The sequence below is a fragment of the Acromyrmex echinatior genome, chromosome 3 (assembly GCF_024713525.1).
Source record: "Acromyrmex echinatior isolate Ae372 chromosome 3, ASM2471352v2, whole genome shotgun sequence".
NCBI classification, from domain to species: Eukaryota; Metazoa; Arthropoda; class Insecta; order Hymenoptera; family Formicidae; genus Acromyrmex; species Acromyrmex echinatior.
The window spans coordinates 16328532-16354333 of NC_141854.1; the positions used below are offsets into that span (position 1 = coordinate 16328532).

Genomic DNA, 25802 nt, shown 5'->3' on the forward strand with positions numbered 1-25802 from the left:
TTTTACCGGAAGTGTCGCACTGTTTTGCGCAGAGCGCGTTTAAACGTGCACTTCGAAACCTATTCTTTCGAGCCGTACCTTTTTCCATAAAGGAAAAAATATATTGAAAAAAGTTGAAAAAATGCAAGAGTTGCAAAAAAACGTAAGTTTGTTCGTTTTAAATGCGTTACATCATTTTCAATCTTAAAATAAAATTGTGTGTTGGAGAGAAAAACGAAAGCAAAGTCGAAGTGTATAAAGTGCAATGAAAACAAAGAGAAAAGAATCATATCAAAATGATTTAACTGCACTTTTTGCATTTTTTACGATTAAAAAAATATTCTGGATTTTTAGGATATAAAGAGAGAAAAGATAAATATAAAAAATATATAACTAAATATATAAATAAATATATAAATCATATAACTATTAAATTTAAAGTCACATAACAGATTTTCTAACACATGTTTTTGGATTCATCTTTTTTAGGATAATTTAGATCAAATTCCAAACTAATTAGCTATCTGAGCAGTCTGTTGCATGCTCATATATCTCCATTGTTTTATTTTTATTTTTTAATAGATTCCATTAATTTCATCCTGCCTAAGCTACTAATCTCAGTCTCCTCTAAATTATTTTATGTTTAATGCAACTATCGAAAATTACATTTGACTAAATATTATAATTTAATAAAGTGTTTTATCAAATTGTAATGAAATAGATATATTATTCTGTTAAAAAAAAAACTGTGATGTGTCATTAAAAGATTAAAAAATTTTTGTTGAAGTCATTATGTACAGATTTTATTATATATATAATTATATTCTATTATATATAATTTATATATATATATATATATATATATATATTATATATATATATTATACATAATTATATTCTTGAGTATATACACTTTATACAATATGAAAAAATGTCAATATTAAATATAAGGTTTATTTCTTTTTCTATTTCAAAAGATAAAACTCTATGTAACGACATACCTTTTGTGAACTTCACGAAACGCTCAGCTCAACTCCGGAACAACGGATAAAAGCGGATACAGTTTGTGTGCAGTTTAAATGGAGTTGAAATGGCTTTGTCGCACAAGTTACCCTAATTGGCGACGTGACTCACTGCCGTCTACCTTGAATTCGTCAAGGTAAAATCAGGTATATTTTAATCTTTTTATGAAGGTAAACATTGTGGAAACAGTATAGAAACATAGGAGTATAATATATTCATTTGTAGTAATTTCCAATTTTATTTACATATAAATCCCAACACACGTTCCTTCTTTAAAATCTAATGGTATTCATGTATAATATTCAAAAATCATTGTAGTAAAACGCAGTATCTTAACAAATAGTAGAATAATATTCGATTTTTGTCTTTTTCAAATACAACATAATGGTTTATGTATATAAAAAGGCACCATTAATAGCTTTATACCTACACCCTTGTACAATAATATAGCATTATAAAATGATAATTCTACAATGAAACATTATCGAGTAAAAGCAATATACATTATTGCAAAAAGAAATATTTTTGGTGAGAATCTAACATGTTAGATCAATAAAAAGTATTACATATCGTAATTATGTATTTTAGTACGTATTTGTTATGTGTTCGATAATCAAGTACGTATGGTATAAAAAAGAAGAGATGATTACATCCTTTCTACAGATTGGCTGATTTTCCCAAGGCGTTAATATGCATTCCACACTTGCGCAAGCCATCTGTTAATCTATGAGCGAGATCGACGTCCACTCGAGCAAAGTTTCGCACAGCTCGTTCAACGATGAATGTCGAGGCATTACGCAAACTTGCGACCATATTCTGCACTAGTCTCTCTTTGGCTGGTTCGTCGAGAACTTTCTTCCAGAAAACAGTAGCCTGACCAAAGTCATCCTCATCCACGGGATCATAACGGTCTACATCTCCGCTCACATAGAATGGCGGCGAGCGAACAGCTGGACATTCCTTTGGTCCGGAAAAACTATTAGGATAATAATTCGGTGCGCCGCCATGATTATGTATCGGCATGTTACCATCCCGTTGATAGTGCATCGTGGAAATCGCCTACAAAATCAATATATTGCATTAATCAAGAAACTTACATAATATTAATAAATATTGTACCGAATATTATAAAATCATGAATAATATAATATTAATATAAAATCTTAATATAAAATATATTTAAAAAATAGTTTGCGTACAATATAATATATTAGTATATTATATACATACACGTACGCGCACTCAATTATGTATATATGTAAAATTTAATTTAATAATATAATTAAATATTAATATATACAAATAACTGTTTCAAAATTGAATATAACTTATGTTAATAACTTAAATCATGTCGTTATTAGTTGCTTAAATAATATCTGATTTTTACTGTAAAATGATTCTTAAGTATATAATTAAATATATATTTATTGTAAGCAAGATGATATTTTAATCTCTTTATATTAACGTCAATGTTGTGTTTTCATGTGAAATTTATGAAATATAAATTAAAAGTTATAAATTGTTCGATTTTTTACTGCTTGTGAGTAAAAATTATTTAAAACTATATTATTTATTTATATATTATTTATTTATATATTATATTATTATTATTTTTTTTTTTAAGAAATAAAGATTCTATCACATCTGACTAGAGTATAAGATAAAAAACTACGAACTACAGTCGTAATTATACAATTTGAAGATGTTACAAAATATTACCTTGTAAGGACAGTTCACCGGCAGCTGAAGATGATTCGGACCCAAGCGGTGCCTATGAGTATCGCCATAGGCGAAGAGTCGACCTTGCAACATCTTATCAGGGCTTGGCTCGATACCGGGTATCATATGTGCTGGATCAAAGGCCATTTGTTCCACGTCAGCGAAATAGTTTTCGGGATTGCGATCCAGCACCAATTTGCCTACCGGTATCAAGGGATAATCCTTGTGCGGCCATATCTATAAAAAAAATTCGTACAGTTTCAAAGAATGTCTGCTACGTTAGAATATCAAATAAATTAAACATATCACATAATAATTACTTTTGTCAAGTCAAATGGATTCCACTTTAAGATCTTTGCTTGTTCAGCGGTCATTACTTGGATATATAATGTGTAGGTCGGATACTGGCCCTTAGAGATTGCATTGTAAAGATCTCTGATCGAATAATCGGGATCGGAAGCGCTGAGCTCGGCGGCTTTTTGTGCAAGGATATTCTTGATTCCTTGATTAGTCTGAAATCATTAAATATTTATAATTGGATATCTATAACATGAATAGATTAAATGTTACTTTTCCAGTTTCAAAATAGACAGACCTTATAGTGGAATTTGCAATAGACCATTTCATTCTTGCTGTTCACCAGTTTGAACGTATGTGAACCATAGCCATTCATATGACGATATCCATCGGGAATGCCACGATCGCCAAAGAGGAACATAACTTGATGTGTCGTCTCGGGTCTGAGAGAGATGAAGTCCCAAAACATGTCAGCATCCTAAAAAAAAAAGATTTTATTAATAATATAGACTCTGCAATACAATATGTAATTTAATTAGAAAGATAATTAATTATCTTTTGTAATGTAAGAAATATTTCACACAAATACATTTAACTATTAGAAACTACTACATTGCTGCATTGTTAAACTGCATTTTGTAAATAATTACAAATTCAATCGAACCTTCAAGTGAGTTGCTGGATTTCTCTTCTGCGTATGTATGAAACTCGGGAAGAAGAGGGGATCCTTAATAAAGAAGATCGGTGTATTGTTGCCCACAAGATCCCAAATACCTTCCTCAGTATAGAATTTTACGGCGAATCCACGTGGATCTCTAAATATAACAAATATAATAAACATAATAATTAATAAAAGAAGACCAATAGTAATTAGGTAAACAAGCAAGAATTTTTATTTCATTTTTATTGCGTATATTTTATCACTCGAATTAGATACATTAGCTAAGCAAAACACACAATTCAGAAAAGTGGCATGCAATCCTTGTGAATCATATTCCCGATTGCAACACATTGAACGATGGAAAGCTACTTTACCACAAAAAGGATTTGAATGCGATTTGCGTTGTAGATATGCACATAACTAAGTGAGGCAATATAAAGACGACTCGTGCATATACGTTCTATACAAGAAAAGTATTACATTGTAAACATTTACAAATAGTAAATATTAAATATATTTGTATTTATTTCAATTATTTCATTAAAATAATTAATAATATAATCATTATTATATGGTTAATGAAAAATAAACGTTGTTTATATTAATATAAAATGTAATATTTTACATGTGTTTTCCAGTTTATGTAAAAAAATCTAATTGACTCGATGAATATGCAAAAAAGCAAGTGAGAGGTGCAGTCACCACCTTCAAATATTTATTAAACCATCTGCATCAAAGTTAAATGATATTCTATCATAGCATTGACATTTTCTCTATTTATCACCTGACAGTGTCGGCAGAACCGCTTTCACCACCGACGGTAGAACACCTTATAGCAATGGGCGTCCTCTTTCCAATGCTGGAAAATACTTTTGCTTTAGAATACTTGGTGATATCATGGGTAACTTCAAAGTAGCCAAACGCACCTAAAAATAAAAAAAAATTATGAAATTAATAACCAATTATGATGAAAATAGTAGATATATCTACATAATTATATGCCATAAATTTTGTTATTAAGAAAAATTTATTATTAGAAGTTATTAAGAAAAAAGGATTTATTTCGTAGCTAAAATAAAATGCAATATGGAATATATTCATTGTATTCAATTAATTAATTACAATATAAAAATAATTATTAAAATATTTAATAGTTATTAAAAAAATGCTCACCTTTCGATTGCACAAATTTGTTTAAACTATCAAGCTTCAAATTATCACAGATTGCCGCATACGTGATTTATAAATATCGGTTAAAGATTGATTTGATGAAACAGTATCAATATTCGTTGAGTGAATAAAAATTTGAAGTTCAATCGTTTAAAGAAATTTATAAAGTCAAAATATATGGACATTTATAGTTATTTTTATGCTGTAATTATATTGTAATAATTATTTATATATTGTAATTGGTCAATTACAATGAAACAATTATATATATTGTTTTTGATTTTAATTATAAAATAAATCCATTTCTCTATATATTTTTACAAATAACAAAATTTATCTTTAATTTATATAAAAAGTACATATTGAATACAGTGATAAGATATACGCCACATTAAGTATTGACATACCGGCTCCCTTCGCATGTACAACTCGCTCAGGAATTCTTTCTCTAGCAAAGTGTGACATTTCGTCCAGATAAACGAAGTCTTGTATCAACATGGGTCCACGAGGACCAACCGTGAGACTGGCCTTTTTCTCGGCGATGGGCGCTCCATTAGCAGTTAATAATACGGATGCTTCTCCCTGTAAAAAATAAATTCAGAAGAATTTATAAACGATTGATTATAATCACTTGTTAAAATAAATTTGTTTATATAACGCAGTTAACATAAATACTGGCTTTACTTAACTGTCAGCAAATATATTATGCAAAATTATATAAAAGATTATATAAAAGATTTGTGCTCCGGCCATAAGTCTTATTGTCATACGGTTCAATGTTTGAAATATTTGTAAATTGAGTCCTTTTCATCGCCTTCTTTAGTTCAGGAAACAAAAAGAAGTCTTTATATAGCAGTAAGATCAGGAGAGTAGGGAGAGTGATTCAAAACCGTCATGTAACGCTGACTCAAGAATTGCCATTTTGAATCAAAATTGTGTGACAATATGTCTTAAGGCGATATCCAAACATGATTTTTCACATAGTTATTTCCGCAAGCTATACGAACATTGTCAGAAGTGTATTATCTCTAAGAGGAAATAATTATCTCTAAAGGACAATAAAAGTCATTTGTACATTGAATAAGTGATATTTATTTTCTCATAACATTTACTGAACTTTATTGCCAAGTATGTTGATTTTTAATTATTATATTAGGTGTTGGAATTAATTCGTAGCGTTTTACAAGTGATGGGAAGTACTTTCATTAATGTATTTTTTAATGCTCATATGAAATAAATAACATTCTTTCATTAAAAAACGCTACGAATTAATTCCAACACCTAATACATAGTCAGTTTATATAATTAAACAACTTAATTCTTTTAAAATAATTGGCTCATATTTTAGAAAGATAATAAATAAGAATAAACAGGCTGATATACAAGTTGGCAAGCGCAAATATCCGTGATGCATTACATAACAATGTTACAGATAACGAATTTTTTTCATTCAAAATATAAATAAAAGATAGTGAACATATATATGTATAAGTCAATCGACTTATATATGTTATATCGACGTATATATGTTCACTATCTTTTATTTATATTTTGAATAAAACAAATACGCATGTTTACTATATTTTATACTTGTATTCCGCTTGTCAGTTCGTCTATTAGCTGTATATCTTTTTAACAATAGCTGTATTACACAATCGGAAATCTTTCTGTGCGTCTGATTAGGCTTTTTCTTTTTTTTTCCAAATACAAGGGAAAAAGCGCGACGGACCGCACAGCCTTTGTACTCACTACTCATTTTGCTAATGACTAATTTAAGAACGAGCGCAAAAGTTTTTTATAAGTATGATAAACATCCTGATAAAATCCTAAAACGATAAAAATAATCTTGTCCATCGTAGGTGTGCAATAGCACTTTCGAAATCTTATCTATCATCTAAGAGCCGGTGACCCATTACAGCAATTATCATCCTTGACTGAAGTACCAGCAGTGATATAATCGCTGCTCTTTGTTATTCGTAACGTTTATCATTTCCTTTATTTTTTCTTTAATTGCAAAAGTCTCGTTGAGCAAGCAATTGCTGCAAACTGTTTATCGAAAGTCAGTAGATAACTATGTATTAGATCATATATTAGAACATATTAAGTACAAGGAGCATCGTTAAGTTCTGCATCGTAAACAAACGTTGTTACATAATATTTCGTCATATCTTTCTAATGTACACATAAATCTCTCTATATGATAAATATTTTTAACAGCTATCAAAATCATACTGTTATAAAATATATTATTCCTTTTATATCATTTTATAACGTTACATTTAAAAAATTTTTCTTTTTATATGTATTCGAACATTTTTCACAAATGCTGAAAATTTTTCCTAAAATTCTTTACATATATACGGTTTAATAAGATTCTTATTGATTAATTATAATCAGATTTGTTAATTCTATTTATAATAACTAATATAGTACACATTAACATACTAATAAGAATGCTAACCATGTTTTCTTTACACTCTGCACTTGCGTGTTAGACAAATATAAAAGACAAATATTAATCTGTATATATCGTATCAACAACGCACATATTTTTCATTACACAGTATTCGATAATTAATTATCAGCACTATTATCAAATTTAATAAGATACGTAAGTTTGATACTTAACAAAAATAAATATATTTTTACACAATAATATGAAGGAGTTTTTCATTGAAAAGAAATGACTATAAATACGAAGAAAGTAAAAGATAAAGTGTGTAAGAATGAAACTATTAATTTAGAAACATAAAGAGACGAAACAATGTAAAATTATTAGGCAATCAACTAAATAGAAAGGATAAATAGAATTTAAGTTGAATGAATAATTACAATTCTAACATACTAACTGTTTTATGAACATATCTACATCTTTTTTATAACGTAACTCAATGCATATTATTTCTAATCATCGTCGTCAACTTGATATACTCGGCGCATTCGTTGCTACTCTTTTAAAATGTAAATTATACGCAGATAAGTTTATTTTTTTTAATGTCTGTTGAATGCTACGAGGTGTGGCGTGTTAATACTGTGTGTTGCGAGATAAATCGATTTGAAAATTTAATTTATCATTTTATTTATTTAATCTTGTAGATATGATTATAAAAAAGCCTCTCCTCTGGACAATATTTAACTTATCTGCGCTTTATCACGCCACAGTGATATAACTGTATAATTATTTTCTCAACCGTATCTATTAAAACATATATACTTTACTTCAAAAAACGAATCATCTAAATAAAAAAACCGAAACTAATGCGACATGCACTTTTTAATTATAATTTACGTAATAATAACCATAATTTCTATGATTTTAATGTCCAGAGATAAAGATCGCGAATCGCGAAAAGAATGTTAGCGCAGAGAACTTTCGAATGCGCTGTACAGGGATAAATTACAATTGCATGCAATACAAATGCATCATGAACACTTTACAATTTATAATTTTATAATTTTTGCTTTTTTCTTAGATTCTTGAACAATTTTTTAATTGTCAAATGAATATTTCTCGGCTATTCCTTGCTCAAGAAGAAATGTAAACTACAAAACATACTTCGTTTCCAGATACAAGTTAAATTAATTTCAAGAATTCTTGCAAAAACACGAGCCTATTGAGACAAGTTTTGCATGAGAAATGCATTTCGTAAAAAACTACAAAATTTATATTATTGAAAATTATGCTATTTAAATTAAAATTGGATATAGTATTTAAATCATAATATCAAGAAATTCTGTAATAAAAAACGACTTTTGGAGTGCTTGTGACATTGAATTTTGTCATTTTTAATTTTTATATAATATAGGCAATATTTTAATATCATGGGTATTATATAATCCATAATATACAAATATAGCTGTACTCAATATTCAACATCCAAATTTCTTCATGTAAATAAACTATATCGATTTCTATATTTATAATTTTCTTATCATAGCACTTTACCCTCAAAATGATAAATATGACAGAGAAGAACATTAGCGTTTTACTCGACGTTTTTAGGATAGTAATAATATTTAAAGCAAAATTAAACAAAACAAAACAAGTTTTCTAAAATAATACAAAAAATTGATCGCAGAGATCAAAAACTACGTTCATGATATCAATTAGGAATACACTGGATATCCGGCAATCCTTCCCGAATAACCGATGCGTCCCTAATATCAATATTATTCCTTGATAAGAATTACCTACATCAAATTTATCGCTTAACCTTGTTGCGAATGAAAGACTGTGAGTTCATGCTACAAGTAGAATCTTCAAAGTATAGTTTTCAAAGTATTAACATAGCAAATATATTCCTGCACAATGTGCGCAAATCGTGTAATATCATTAATTTATACGATCGTGCAATTTATACCAACTTGATCAGAAGTTCGAAGTATACAATTTTATATTATTTTATCAAGATGTCAAATCATTATATCCGCAATATAATTATAAAACATTAATTACTTTTATTTACGCTTATTGATTTAGCTTAGTTGATTATTGCGTTGTCTTCGTTACAGTGTTTCTTTATTGGTAGAAATAAAAATAGCATTTCCGTAATGCATTGAATTTATCTTAACATCGTTATAATATTATAAAAAAGAATCATATAATGTTATTAAAAAAAAATTAAAATGTCTTTAAATTCTTTTTTACGAAAGATTTTCCATTTTTTAAAATCATAAATTATAGCTTGCGTAACAAATAAATGTTTTTCTTACAATATTTTTTAACAGCTGCAAATGCCTCAAAAATTGTCCGTCTGTTTTTCATTGGTGAACTCTTCGAATTGATGCAAACGATGCAATAAGTTGAAATAAAAAATATAAGTTGAAGTAACAAATATATATTTATTTTATTTCAACTTATTGCACCAGTTCAAAGAGTTCATCGATGAAAAACAGACGTTGTGTTGTAAATTTTTACGGTAAGCACCTTATATCATAAAAATATTGTAATAATAATGTTAGATTATGAACGAATGTTAGATTATGAACGTTCAGATCTTAATGTAATTATTAGAAAGTTATTAAAATGAATAAATAATATTTATAAAAGTTACTAACAATAAATGCATATTGGCAGTTGCGCGTCTTGATAGAACTTTGAACGCTTAGTTCGATATATCATTATTACCATGCACATTTACTTTTTAGTACAACAATAGTTAATCATTGTTCAGTATGTATATGTACATAAAATTATCAACGTAATAAACCTGTGAAAAACATATACTTGAATACTTTGTACTTTTGATATATAAAAGCAAAACCTAGCAATATATATAGTGATTTTTATGATTAAATACAAAATAATAGTTTTTAATGATTTTTAAGATATAATTCTTTCTCTTAGACTATTTGGCCGAATCAATTTCTTGCTAAAATATAAAAAAAACTTTAAAGAAGATTGATAGAAGGTAATCATTTAAACATTTCGAGGTTTTCCTTGTAAGTGAATGTATTTTTTCACTTACAATTTCTTCAGATCCATATTAATTATGGAATCTACGATATGTTTCTACATAATTTTTGTCTCTAAAAAGTAGAAAACACTTAATGAAAAATATCTTTCTTTCCGTAGTTATTATGTTCATGCTAACATTCATAAACTGACTCGTATGTCTCAAATAAAATTAATGAGTCTCAAATACTCGACCTTAACCATAAAAACGATCATTAAAACGAAGAAAGGAACACGATATAATGATTTACTTTCAACACAATCCTAATGATCACCTTTTATTAATTGTAAATATTTTGATATGATCGATAACGTAAATATCATAAATTTAGTAACGATTATTTATCATACGAATTAACATCTGTTATAATTAGATATCGAACTTTGAAATTTAAAATTCTTCAAAGAATTCGTGTACAAAGAACAGCATTGATCTCGACGAGAATTAAAATGTGAAATTATAAAATAACAAGGGTATTACTGTACAGTATATTGTACAGTAAAATTACTATATCAGATAATAGTATCAAATTTTTGAACCTTGCTCTCCTTTTTTTTCCCCCATATGCAATAGTGTAGGCAAGATACGAGTGTGTTATGTACATACGTATTTTATCTAGCAAAACATTTTTTGCTTATATAAGAAATATGAGTCAAAATGATAAAAATGAAGTTAACAATTTTATTTTCAATTTCATGAACTGTAATTACTTACAAATAAATGTATAGAATGAAAATATAGAATGCATTGAATTCTGAAAACACTCGTTTCTTCCTTAGTGAATATTTAAACGGCTGTGCAACGGCTGCAAAATGTAGAAAATTCTGCTAAATCAAGAATTTCAATGAAATACATTTTGTAATATTTTGTTTTTGATTTATTTCTTTTGCATTATAGAAAAAATAAAATAAGGAAGGAATAGTATAAATTTCAATCAATAAAAAAAATACAAGTAAATGTAGTATTTTCCAAATATGTTTATTTTATGTCATCAGATCTATTTTCTAGTAACGTTATGCGCATATTGAACGGCACAATTGTAGACATTTGGCGTGATTAATTCGTTACAACTGCGCAACAGTATATCCTTTTTTATATTAATCTTTCGCGAACAAACATCATTGCATCTATTGAAAAATAGCTAAATCATTCTCGCTTCGGTAATCAACGACTACCTCATGCATGCATACAAAACGACATTAAAAAAGTTAAAGTCTGAAATAGTGGAGCTAATTCTAATCTTTGAAGCAATAACTGTGATTAATCTTGCGTGACAAATCAAAGTTTGAGGTTTCATGTGTCGTATTCAGACCTGTTGATTGGTTGTAGGATAGAGAAATTCTCGGATATTTCTTTCTAGAGCCAATCAACACGCTGAAGTTGATTTGTACGACACAAATGTCTGCCGACGTGGTACGTCCTGCAACATACACGCAAATGAAATAATGAGATCTTAGAATCTTACCTTGAGTTTCTTTTTATAATCGTTCAGCTGTTCCGAAGCAGGATCTCTCACTGGATAGGCCATTTTGCCAGTCGATTTCTTGCTGCTGCTGTAAAATAGTTTAATCGAAGATATATAAAACGTGGAATTGAATACGGTGTGATTTACAAGTATAGATAAGTCTCCCAGTATTTTGTGGCGACTGGACAGCGGAGACGATGGCAAGCTTTTATCATGTCTGAGCTGGACACGAGGAACCGGGGGGACGAGAACGCTGAATAGGTGGGATCGCCGGCGCGTGCGATTAGCAGCAACTTCACATCGATGGAAGAAAAGCGGTATTATTCGAAAAAGAGCCGACTCAAATCCGAATACGCTCTTGACATACTTTAGCTTGATCTCTGTATAATCATATTAAATAGAATATTTCTTCTTTAATCATATTAAATAGAATAATCAGTCTAATTTTAAATATAACATTTTCATTTAAAGGCGATTTTGGTCAACTATTTATAATCGACTAATTTAAGGATTAAATTAACTTTTTTAGGATTAAATTAACTGGGTTATTTCATCTTTCAGTAAACTTCAGCTTACTGTCTTATTCTCTTATAATCTTATTCTTTTATTCTTTTATTTATCCAATAGATAAATTATCACGTAATTTATCTGAAGATGGAATAACCGGCTCTACATAATATATCTTTTAATTTATAAATAATATATCTTTATTATTTTATTAACATGGAAAGAATTATTGCTTTGTTGTTTAATAGACAGAAAAAAAGACTAAATCAGAAACAACGAATTATGTAATTAAAAAATTTGTTGTAAGCAATTTCAAAGGTTGAATTAATCGGTTTATTAATCGGATTTTATGGTGAAAACAGATCGAGAAATAGATTTTTCCCAAAGGAAAAACGATCTAAAATGATAAATCTTGTTAATCTCATTCATGCCATCATTGTTGACGTTTTATTTATTCTTTATATATATAAAATCTGCATCCTGCCGAATCTATTTTATATATTAAATTTTTATTACATTAATATGATAATTTATTTTTTTTTGAAAAAGAAGTATCTTTTTTTTTTGTTTAAAGACGAATGGACATTATACTTGCATACTTGAAGAAGGCAAGTATACAAAAAATAAATATTATGTTTTATTAAATTCAAATTATTTTGCTCTTTATCTGTTTTTATTATAAATTTTTTCTAAATAATAAAGTAATTTATTTATTGCAACATTATATCGCAGACGAATATTTTGTATGTTGCATATTATTGTGTAACACTTGTGTATATTTTTGACGATAATTTTACAGTACGATATTCTTTGAAATGTGTATATGCTATATAATTAAATTTTATGGTGAATAATTGCACTTATTGTTAGTAATGACAATTAAAAAGCTATAAAATAAAGCAAAGAAATATTGAAAATTAAGCAAACAGAGAAATTATATAAGCATTCTAATTACAGGTTAAATAATACGCGAATAATTTATACTTATAATATGTATGATGTATCTTAAAATATACATTATTACACAAATTATACCATGTACTTATCACTATTTGTTCAGAATATTACTAAAAATTACCCGCAAGTAATTTTAAGCAAATCCAAGCGAACAGCTTGACAGTTACTAGATTGCATTTTGTTTAAAAATAGAAATTTCATGTCACTTGTAAAGCTAATCGCTCTGTGATCAAAAATAGTTCAAGGAAACGTAACAAATCGATCAACGAATGCATGGAAAAGTATACACACATGCATATAAATAAATTCCAATCTCCTAAAATAATTAAAAACATTTTAATCACATAAAATTAAGCATATAATTAAAAAAAAAGAAATAAGCATGATGTAATAACACTTCTTATAAATCTTATTACATCATAGAAATAAGTTAATATATCAATTATAGCACAACTAATTATATAAACTTTTTTTTTCAATTTAAAAAAGTCAGGACAGTGTTTTCATGCATTAACTCTAGTGAAGCTACGGAGGGAGTTAGCAAGTGATTTAGTTCCGTAACTTTGTTTATTAATGCCGTTACAACGCCACCTGAGCCAGGTACAATTCCGAGCTCGACATTAAAAGCCGGCTCGCGCGATAATGCGCAGCCCTCTTATCGCACGTGTCTAAAAATTGCCGTCTAAATCGCACCGCTTCATTGGTGGGAATTTACAAAATTTTATCAGTCCAGATATCAATTGGCTCGGCCAAGAGCTAAAAGGAAAAAAGGAGCAAATATTCCTTTTCGAGGCATAATTCTCGTTGTAAATAATACAAATAACATGATCAGATCACCGTTCCACTTCTTTGGTAGCGTACTAAAGATGGAGAATAAATTTGAGAATAGAGGATATAGGTCTTATGTATTTATAAAATAATTCTACTCGCCCGCGAAAGAAATTAAATAACGGATCTATATAACGACGCTATATAAACATCTTATTATTATTTACATCATTGGCGAGTTTCTCCTAATAATTGTGTAAACTACGTTTCGCTGAGCACGATCTAACGATGCTTGATCAAGGGGACAGAAGAGAGAAATATATATTATATAATTTTTTATATATATATATATATATATATATATATATATCATTATTATTACTATTATTATTATTTTATCGTTATACTCGACACGATGTACGCGAATAAAATCGATTTTAGGTCTGGAAAATAATATATTTTCCGACAAAAAATTAATATTACATTACGCCTAAGAATCTGCCTGAGTTTGCACGCACCTTACTGCATACTCTGCGTACTGCATGTTAACGGCGACTGAGAAATATTCTCGCGACAGGTACATAACGCGAAGTACTTCGAACAAATGTTTTATTGTAGCAATGTGGCAACGGCAGCTTCGAAACTTATCCCGTCCCGCGTTATAATATCGTCGCATTATCACAATGGTTAGTTGAAATAACGATACCTCACCGCCATTCATAATGTAATATTCTAAAATGAACACTCGTCATGAGAAACTTTCCGGCACATGTCACTTAACAATTTGATCCTATGTACGCAGGCTTAAGTTAAGGAATGCGCGGCTTATCGAGAAGCGAGAGATGATTTAGCATCGAAGTTAAAATAGATCTGTTCTTTATAACTGAACTAGTACACTTGTTTTACTTAAAATGAAATAGATATTTAAATTTGGCGAAAGCAAAAAAGTTTTAGTGAAGTCCAGTGTAACGACAAAGAACAGACCTAATGATTCCAGTTGCATCGACAAAATTCATAAAACTCCTCGAAAATTTTGCCCGCATACATGCAAGAAATGTCATACACGATGAATTTGCCTCTGCTATGAAAGAATATCATGATAACTGATCCATGATGATTCAAAAAAACTCATGATTCGATATAATATCATCTTCATTCTGCTAATATGAAAAATCGTGATAATTACTTTTGGGAGTTATTAATGTACTCTGCTACGATCGTTATATTAATATATCTAAGGTAGCACACATTAGATTGCAGCGACGAGGATCGTTCGCTCGAATATCAATGATTCACAATGCATAATTCGATGATCCATTGACGACACATGTAATGCCGCGTTGCAAGCTGAATCCTATAGCAAATCACGTTTATCCATCCCGTCCATAGGCTAGCCGTTGACTGGCATCGGTAAGGGACATTGCACTTGCCACACAATAAGATGACTCTGTTCACCGTGCTCTTCATTGCTGACTGCAGTATTTGATCGATCTATGCTTTCCTCCGTCTCCTCTCCATCACCTGGAAGATAATTAAAATGTAAATGTTATTAGTAATAAATAGGTATACTTAAATAAAAGAAAACAGGTATAAGTCGCGTTTTCTACAAGATAATGCATGATAGATGGGAAAGCCCAACCCCCAGAGAATAAAATTAATGATAATATATTATCGCTTTTGAGAATATTAAATCCTTTTTTCGTATATTTGTTCTTGAACTTTGATGTTTGCACATGTAAATATGCAAAGCAATCTGTAGAAATTTGAGATACCCCAGAGTCATATGTATTTAATATGCACAAAGATTATAGAAATAATGTTGTTAGTCGAACTTTGTTCTACCGTGTAAGAGTGCGAAATTGTTCTGTTAGTGAAGGATGCACCGATTAATAGTGATATTTGTCAGGACAGAGAAATGCTCATTTAAATCGAGATATAGAAATTGGCACACTTCTTGCTTCTCTCTGGGGGCATACCTGACCATCTGCCACACAATTAGGTGTGTTGCCACATCACTCTCGTCTTCAGCTTCATCTGCTAAAATTGCAATAGCTTGTTAAACTCAAATTTATATCATAAATCTTTAATAAAATTTTCATATAACACAAAATAATAAAAGTTTATTTCATCTTTCATAATAGTTCGTACTTATTCAGAGTTTATTTAGGATTTATAATTTTTAGGATTTATAAAGACAACATACCTTGCAGTCAAAAATACCTTGCAGTTTACAAAAATTTACTTACCCACTCTGAAATCGATGTAACCCTCACCACCACTGAGAACAAGCATCGCAGGTTGCGTTCCGTCCGTCACCGCGCTCTGACCACCATGACCTAGAAATAATTTGATTTAAAATTATTATATACTTGCGCACCGATTACCGCGCTGACTCCCACTTCTCCTTACATTTTAGTCTTTATATTGTTAAAGTTATTAATCATTTAAGAAAAAGTTTCAAATTAAAAAATTAAAAATTAATAACCAACATGTGTGAATAATAGCGATCATTGCGAAACTCACCAGGTACAGCGACGAACATCTTTACAGCATCTCTGTGTCCATGAAAACTGAGCTGCGCATGAGCCATGCTGCAATAAGGTACGAAACTTCCTGGTGTGACGCCTCGTTCTGACGCGAAGATCCTAACGCCGACTCCTGGTGCATCACTTTTGTTGTTACCTGTCTGCACTCTAGCTACCGCCATTGAACCACCCGCACCTGAAGCACCCGAATATTACAGAGTTAGCGAGTGTCATTAAGAGAATGTCATGCTATTTCTCCACTTACTTTCCGATAATGGTACTGAGATGATCACTCCGTTACCAGTACCAATCCACAGTCTATTTGAGGAAATAAGTAGAGCGGTGATGCGTACGAAGGAGAATCCAAGTTTTCCTGTACCGAGCATTTTACTGACGTAAGGCTCTATATCAACATCTTGGAGATGTTGATAGGTGTGAGCGTGATAGAGTCTTAACGTCGAATCGAGCCTGATGCTGACCCACACACCATCACCTAGCCACGCTAACTGCCGCACTTGAGATTCTCTTCGAGGATGTGCGTCCACTGTGCACTGTAAAATAGGAATTTTAATTTTATCAATTTATTAAACTTAATCTTTATTTTTGTAATACTAAGATATTACGTCTTTTTAAGTATTATTTCAATTCTATACCTCGAGCGTCATCGAAACAGGATCAATCACGTGAATCTTGTTTCTATAGCCACACCATACTGTTTTTCCGCTGACTGCAGTCATACATCTAATAGAGTGTTGAGGGCTACCAAGTGTAATAACATGGTATTGAGACAAATCCCATTGTCCATCTATGCCTCTGCGGAATATCGTTACAGTTCCATCTGCTAAAGCGACTAAAACTCGGCCTTGCACATGTCTAATGAGAAGAAAGATTTCATTAATCTTTTATCAATAAAATCTTCTAATTAGGACCACAGCACCAAATCCTCGCTATGGTCCTTACAATCCAAAAAAAGCTACATACACAATAGCTAATGCTGCATCCCTGAGCTTCACAGAGTGTAAGCACATCGACCATTTAGCGACGGCTGAATGAACGAAAACTGCACCGTTTTGAGCTCCGAGCCACATAGTCGGTTGTATGGACGACATCTTTTCGATGGGTGTCTCTTCCACAACTTCCTCCTTCGCCTCCTCGTTCATGATATCTTTATCGTTCGATCTCAAAGATGCTTCAGCGTTGCATCGTATAAAGTTTACCTTTCCTAAGTTTGCAGTTTCACTATCTATACTTTCTAGACTTTGCGGTTCGTTCGTGGAGTTCTGATCTGTTTCAGCAGATTTTTCGGTATTCTCGTTTACCTGATCCTCTGATTGATTATCAGATTCACTTTTATTTTTATCGACGGCAGTTTCAGTATCCTGATGATTCTTCTGGCCGTTTTGCTCGGTATTCTCATTTCCGTTTGTAACATCCTCGCAGGCACCGTTGTTGTTCTCGCTATCGTTTATCGTGCCGTTCGAATTGCGAATCGAGTTCTCATTAGAGAATTGTGCGTAATCGCTTTCTTTGGCACCAGGTACGCTCGCAATGCAGAGCAAGTGTCCTTGACAAACGTTGAACACCTCCAGAACATCTGCTGGATTATTTGCATCTATTACCGTGACTTTGGACATTTTCTGCGTCGAGGTGCAGATCCAGACGAGCGAGCTGAGCTGTTGCTCCCATCGTTCTGCTTCTAACCGTCGGTTTTCGTTCTCTTGAAGCTCCTTGTCCAAATGCTCGACAGCATCTTCAGCCTCCGTCTTTACGTTGCTTGTTTCCTGGGCCTCGGCCGCATAGAATACACTTCCGCCAACCATGCATCCGCCATCACGCGTCTTACCGCTGCTCAAATTTACACCGGCACCGCACCAAATCTAATAAAAACGATGGTGACATTCACTCATCCTCATTTCTTTTCCTCAAGAAACAGGAGAATGTAACATGTACCTTCATGCCTGGCTCGGTTTCTTGCAAGGGTCGACAATACACCGGAACTGGAACAGGAGGTTGTCTGACGGGAGCGCTTGGCTTTCCCGGTAAACTCCATCCGTAAGCTTGCAAACGGCCATCCTCCTTTTTAACGTGCGCTCGTACTTGACGATACTGTTCTCTTCGCTCGCTTGCGCGTCTTGCTACGAGCTTTTCGGACGATCTGCAAAGACGACATGAGTGATATGTTAATCATTGTATGCTCACGAGTTTCAAGCAAGAAGGGAAAGATCGTTGCAACTTTTTTGAGTTTAACAAAAGGTAAACTGTGATTGTTGACTGTCCGTTTGACCATCCATTTCACCATACACATCCTTTGACCATTTTGATTCCATCTCCATTGATTCTCACAGTCGACAATAATTTCATTCTTATAAATTTATTGTTATAGAGGATATATTAGATACGGATATATTTATATAGGCTCTCTATTATACTTCTTAGAATCTGATGTTGAAGCGGAAAGTTAGAAGTAGAGCGGAACAGATTTACCTGCTGACCAATAAGCACCCCACCCGAAGCCAGAAAAACCAGGTATCTCTTGACAACGCCACGAGGGAGAGGCAAGGACGAAACCCGAACAACAACAAAAAGACCAAAAGCGCAGTAACAAGAGTGAAATAAAGGCCAAGTTTATAACGTAATCAAAACTTTATTTATTTATTTCAATCAATAATGATTGCATATTATTATTTTCTCCAGAAATTGTACAAATTCGTATTTACAAAATTATGTATATCTTTTTGTTCAAACATATTACTGTGAAAAATTGATCCATCTATCTAATGGTTTAATTAGTGCAATTCTTGCACTTTTATGAGCAATGTATACATCATCGTAATATACAAACCATGCTAAAACTTCCTAATAAAACTTGATTAACGAGTAGTTTGATAAAAGAATTAAAAAATAGGTTTCAAATAATAATTAAAACAAAAAAAAAAAGAAGAATAATCTTGTTGCCATAAAACTATACATTACTTATCATTTTGACAATATATACTCAGATCCAATAAAAGTTTCATCTTTAGATACACTTTTCGAAAGCCAAAAAAGATTACAGAATAAAGCGAAAACTTGTTAATACATATACAACAATGCTCCCAAACTCGATAGGAAACAGGCTAAAATTATTCAGAAAAGACTCACGTCTTTTAGTGCAATTGAGACTAATATCGTGACAAAAGATTATGGATCCCAACTGACCAAAGAAGATTCTAATCTGCAAAGATGATGAATTCAGAAAGTCATACTAAATTTCTTTTCTGTAATTCAGCCCCACGTGGATAAGATAATATTATATTACCTCATTCCTGTTCATCATTATGATTTTGATAATAAAGATTACACTTGCGCGTTGCAAGCCTGTATACAACATTACCTATGTATTCGCGAGAAATATTCTCCTTGGAACAAAATGAACTCAGGCTTGTTAAATGATGATCAGATAGAAAGAAAGTATAAAATGACAAAGAAAATGAAAATAAGATCTAACTAATAAATTAAAATTAGGCGGGATTCGATGTGTCAAGTCGATGTAACATATCTACGTGCATGTAGTAAAATTTGATTGATTTCTCACATGGTGTCTCCTTGGTCGAGAAAGTCTTGACGACTTTTCAACGTACGTCTACGCATGGCGTCCAGGGGTGGTGCAGGGACGACTTGATTCGCCGGTGCACTGTATCGCACGTGCGGTAATGTGTGTGTGGAACGCACTAACGTCCCTCGATCAGCCGGGCCTGTGAAAAGATTGCTAAAACTAAAACAAAAACGAACGGATTAATCCTCTTCCAATTTATTTCTTCCTTGTTTTCGTTTGATGGATATGTGTTGGTACATACAACTTCCACACTGAACCTTTCCCACCCGAGATGCTGGAAGGATCGGTCTTACTGGCTCTAATCATTTCTGTCCACCTGACAGCCTCTTGGAGTTCCATAAACCGTTCCTTATATTGATTTCGTTCCATGAGCACTCTTGCCATCTCTACGCGTGTAAATCGCTTCCTTTGAGACAGAGGTACATCCTCTTCGTCATCGCTCTTCGTCGCTTTAGCTGCCGCTTCTGCTTCTTCCTTAACCTTTTTCAATTCTTCTTCTAAAGCGGCAATTCGTTGCCGCAATCGCTCACGCGCCTGCTGTAAACCTCGAACCTCTTCTCGTAATATTTCTTGCTCACTAGAATATTAGAGAGAATATTAGATATTATTATTTTTAATAATATCTAAAAGTTATATCGGTGCTGTAATAAAAAAGAATTTAATAAAGATCTACCTTGTTAATTCATCCACTTTGACAATTAGATCATCCTTGACAACGTTAAGTGCATTTCTATAAGAAAATATCTAATGTTAGACTATAGTACACAATAAAGATATTACTTTTTCAGAATTGAGAAAAAATTGTAATTACAGTTATTTTTAGAAAATAACTTTCCCAATCTTGTACTTTATTAATAAAATAAAAAACTTACTTTGTTGCTAGCAATTCATTGTTCTCCATAATAAGATTTTCTACTTCTTTCCCCATGCCTGTAAAAAAATGGATAAAAATATAACAAGATAGTTAAATAACTTTTCTTCTAAAAAGCAAAATACATTATACTTGAATATCGTTTGTAAAGATTTATATTAAGATTAATAAATTTGATATTTAATCTCTATTTTTTTATTACATAGCATACATGCACAGCAGTTAATTAAAAGAAATAAGAAGTAATGTATATCTATTATAATTAGAAGTTCTAATTTTTATTCATAAATAATGTTAGAATGAAAAGAATGATTGTATCGTTAATAAATCTGATGTTAATTATTTTAGAAATATATATACATATTGTGTATATCATATGAAAAGATATTATTAATAGCATATATCTTACCGAAGAAGTTGTCATTGACTGCAGTTGATGATAAGTTAGTGTCATGCATCGCATGTTGGAAATACGACGCGAGCCAGCATAGGATGGCAAACAATGAAATACAATACAAAGATAATATAAGTTAAAAAAAATTGTTAATTCAAAAGATAGATGAAAATATGAACGAATGAACATATGTACATATCGAAAAAATTGTGAATATATATCAAACATACCTGACGAAGCATATTCTCCAGGATGTACTAAACTTCCTAAAAATGTAAATATACTAATTTAGTTTTCCAAAAAAAAATCAAATTTTAACATTATATTCCTGTAGATACATTACCGGTAATATCTGCGCCCTCGTCCATTTCGCCTAGCGCATCAGCATCTTGAAAACTTAGTTCTTGATACAACGTATTACCGCTTCGTTGTTCTCTTTCAGTCCTGCTTCTACCACTTGGCGTAGTTGCTAACTTCTCTATACTTGCGGTCGGCGTCGTTGGCGTTATTAAAGTTGGTGGAACTTCCGTTTCTGGACTTTCGTCTGTAAAAATATATTCGTAACTGAAAATCTTACATTTCAAATAAAAATTTACAAAATTTATTATTAAATATGCAACATACGTCTAGATATAGCTGTAGTCTTATTCTCTTGTACTGGTTGATCAGTTAATTGGCTTTTGTCGGATGTTTCGATAGCAGCCTCACTGCTACTATCCAACATTTCGGTTCTCAAGTTAACGACATTTGATACAATATCCTCTTGAACATCTTCGGCATTTATACTAGCTTCCAAACTCTGAAAGCCATAACTAAGCGGCCCGGAACTACGTGACATATGAGCAAGTCCAAGGGAAGGTAACCGCGATGGTGCACGGCTGGTAGATACACTCTCTAATCTTTCTGTGCTACCAACCAACATTTTGGTCCTCTCCATATAATCGACATGGGTCTTGAATAATTCCGTATATCTATCGTGTAGTCGGGAATATTCGCGTTTCAATTCGGCTTCCTTCTCCTCGAGCCGACCAACTAAAAAAAAAATATAAATGTTTATTAATGGTAAGCGTAATCTATATATATGAAACAATTCGTATTTTTGGATACGGACTAGACATTATGAAACATGCTTCACATGTTCGTGTAATAACCATATGATATATTTAGCACAAGCAAGTAATCAGTATAATGATTTAAATAACAAACATTTGAACAATCTAAAAAAAATACATGATTACACATATCTATTACAAAGTGATATTTATCAGACGATAAATTTTTATAACAGCATCTTAAATAAAATCATATACGAAATATAAGAATGACTGAAAAAATAATTAATGAACAAAATAATAAAAAATGCATAGTAAACCTGCATCCTATATTCTTCGCTCACTACAAGAGAGTGATATACAAGAATGAATATAAATAACATAAAACGCAAAAAAACAAAATCTTCTACTCTACTGTAAAGGGAAGAACTGTGAACAGGTAGACTGGAAACGTCATTTGTACCGTGATCATGAGAATTCTTAGTCTTCAGTTCCAGCATTCTTACGATAGATTCCAAGCTATCAATTTTCGACAGAAGTTCCTTTCTCTCATCCTCGGAAACATCTTCCAGTTCGAGAAGTTTCTGATATAAACATATTCACATTATATTATAATATAAATTTATTATTCATATATCAAAAATTTTTAAGGTAACTTATTTGAAAAAAAGTAATTACCTGATCTGATGCTTTTCTCAATTGCTTCTCTCTTTCGTACTGTGTGACAAGCTGTTCATTATCTTCTCTTAATAATTCTAGTTCAACTTCACGTTCTTGATTCTCAGTATATGATATATCCAGACATTCTAACACATTGACTAGCAGAGGCATCAAGTCTTTCACTACATCTTCATCATATCTCGCTATCATCTTTTCAAACTCTTGATAGATGCTGCCTGCCAAAGACTGCACTTTCTCTGACATGACAACATGGCTATCCTCATGCGTGCCATAGACCGTTTCTTGATCCATTTTGACCAGTGTTTTATATATCTATCTATCTATCTATATACCTGTAGCAATAATACAAAAAAACATAGTATTGTACAACAATTTGCAATAGATTTAAACAGAGCAAATTCATTATTGTTAGCTCAGTTCCATGTATATTAAGATTCAGTAATAACATACTTTGTTTCCACAGAATTCTATTACCAACATGTTAGCAGCATCTAATTGTTTCAAGTACTTTATGAATATATTTAAAATATGATAATAGTTTAAATAGTCAATTTGTTGAAATTTTTACAAAGTATCTGCCATAAATTTTATTAAATAAACAAAATACTAGGAAAAATTTAACAAAATTTATTAATAAAATATGATAGCAAATTGAATACAGAAGCAACATCGACCATTTCATAGAAACAAAATTTCATTCTCTAGCCATGAAATATATATCATGAGATGATATATATTTCATGGCTAGAGAATGAAATTTTGTTTGAATGAGGTTTCTGCTGACAGTTTACTGTTAACAGTTATTATGTCGGTAAATTTACTAGAATATGAGTTGAATATGATTGCAATTGATGCCAATATTCTGTTGAAATCTGGGCAAAGCAGAGTCATGTAATTTGTAATTATTTAATGAAACATATCATTTAAATAATTACGGGATGACAAATTCTGCTCGGTTTCTACAATCAATCTGTCATTACCCTCTTTTGTTAGATTTCTGCTGACATTTTATTGACAAAATTTGTAGTGTAATTGTACTTTGCAAAATCTTTTTGACAGATTTATTATAGTTATCTAGAAGTATATCAGCAATTTGTCTGCAGATTCAGATAGAATATTATAACAAATTGACAACTATATTAAGCTTATGTCTTATCAATCTGCTACAATCTGACAACAAATTTCCAATGGAAAGTAAACAGAATTATGTCATTCTATAATTGCATTTAAATACAATATAATAATTTAAATGATTACAAAACAACAGAATTCTATTTGGTTTCTGCTGACAATTTGCTGACAGACGTTGGAAAAATACGAATTTTGATACAGATATAGTTGATGCCAATCTACTGCAATATTCTGTCCAAGTCTGTTAGCAAATTGCTGGTGCTAACATTTTGCTTTCTAAGGAAATATCATTTTTATATCTCAAGACATCTCATAGCATCTGGCCAAACAACACGATATAAAAGAATGATTAATTGCACTACTCAACTCTTTGGACTCGAGTTACGTTGCACTTTTCACAGCCAGTTAAACGGATCCTGGGCCACGGGACGTCGTCGAAGGCATTAAAGGGTGCAAAGGGGTGCGCGTCTCCGAACGTGGACCATTAAGCGCGTTGGTCGGCGCGTCGTCGTCCATTCGTCGGACCTGCGAAAGGCCGGAAAAACAGCTCGGTAGCGGTCCACCGCGATTGACGTTCCTCGGTGGGCCAAACGTCAGGCGCATAACTCCGCTTATAACCTCCTGCGTGCGACTCCGTTCGGGATGTCGCGCGAGAGCAGCCTCGTGTCGTTTCGCTGCGCGAGGATCAGCGGACGGCGACTCGACGAACGATCGGCGCGGTGTCTCATCGCATTATCTGCGCATCGCCATCCTCTTTTCTCTTTCCTGTCGCAGCGTTTCTCCACGTCTCTCGTCGTGAACCAGTCGTAGACTCACCTTGTCCACCTCGTGCACCACTCACGAGTCGCACGCGCGCACGTATGGAGTCCGATTGCCGACGGTCGCGCGTGACGTTTCACAACCACCGCCACGGAGATTACGCTTTTTTTTTCTTCCTTCTATTCTTCTCTTTAAGTCCTTCGCGAACACTCGGCGTGACAGTCGCACGACACGACGAACGGCCGACTTACTGTCTCTGTCTCTCTCTCTCTCTTTCTGCGTAATAAATCAACACAGAATTCGAAGCACAACTGTCAAACGACGACGACAGGACACTAGGACAGAATCAGTTGGAACCAGTCTTTATATCCCACAAATTCTTCTAGTTGTTTCTTGCCATCCAGCGATTTGCTGTCCCCTTCGACCCCGATTGCAACGTGTTCGGAAATAGATGCCCGACATCCCCGTCCGCGACGATCAGCGACGACGTTGCTTTCGCCTATTCTCGGTTCACTTCCGTTAGGTGGCCGTGGCGTCATTCGACGGCAACCATCGCACTCGGACAGATGGTTGATAGCGCGTTTTATCATTGACTGACACGAATGGATACGAATCTACGTGGCGCAACTGGGCACAACCACGATCGGTCGACCGATCACGCCGTCGCACTGATAATGAGATCGCCAGCGATTAAGAATCTTTTTTTTGCTACAATGATATATACGAATTAAAAAAAACAGGAATGATTTTTTATTGATCCAATACTACTTGAAAGCATTCTAGACAAGAGAG

At 32.1% G+C, this 25802-nt stretch overlaps 2 protein-coding genes and 1 long non-coding RNA gene across 7 annotated transcripts; 1 reads left to right on the plus strand and 2 right to left on the minus strand.

Annotated features, from left to right (window-relative positions):
- The first annotated feature begins 4 nt into the window (after positions 1–4).
- Positions 5–1342, plus strand: LOC147910279 (uncharacterized). Its single transcript, XR_015544504.1, has 2 exons — positions 5–142; positions 957–1342. It is a non-coding gene; the product is annotated as an uncharacterized LOC147910279 (long non-coding RNA).
- Positions 1217–11979, minus strand: Cat (catalase). The gene is made up of 8 exons (XM_011064701.2): positions 11771–11979; positions 5257–5431; positions 4464–4605; positions 3683–3833; positions 3317–3496; positions 3042–3233; positions 2722–2958; positions 1217–2061 (listed from the first exon to the last, which is right to left on the minus strand). The coding sequence occupies exons 1-8, from the start codon at positions 11831–11833 to the stop codon at positions 1660–1662; spliced, it is 1542 nt and encodes a 513-aa protein (XP_011063003.2). The 5' UTR covers positions 11834–11979; the 3' UTR covers positions 1217–1659.
- A 1803-nt stretch (positions 11980–13782) lies between these two features.
- Positions 13783–25667, minus strand: syd (JNK-interacting protein syd). 5 transcript variants are annotated; one of them, XM_011064692.2, is made up of 19 exons: positions 24619–25667; positions 23118–23452; positions 22903–23023; positions 22012–22419; positions 21731–21931; positions 21618–21653; positions 21403–21420; positions 20995–21052; positions 20796–20852; positions 20364–20699; positions 20102–20281; positions 18478–18682; positions 17509–18404; positions 17181–17400; positions 16793–17078; positions 16526–16723; positions 16249–16338; positions 15979–16036; positions 15415–15523 (listed from the first exon to the last, which is right to left on the minus strand). In XM_011064692.2, exons 2-19 carry the CDS (start codon positions 23409–23411, stop codon positions 15520–15522), a joined length of 3666 nt encoding a protein of 1221 aa, XP_011062994.1. In that variant the 5' UTR covers positions 23412–23452; positions 24619–25667; the 3' UTR covers positions 15415–15519. The 5 variants fall into 5 exon arrangements, with proteins under 5 accessions (XP_011062981.1, XP_087260510.1, XP_011062987.1 ...); XM_011064688.2 differs by having other exon boundaries at positions 15979–16039; XM_011064679.2 differs by lacking the exon at positions 15979–16036 and having other exon boundaries at positions 13783–15523.
- Positions 25668–25802: the final 135 nt, after the last annotated feature.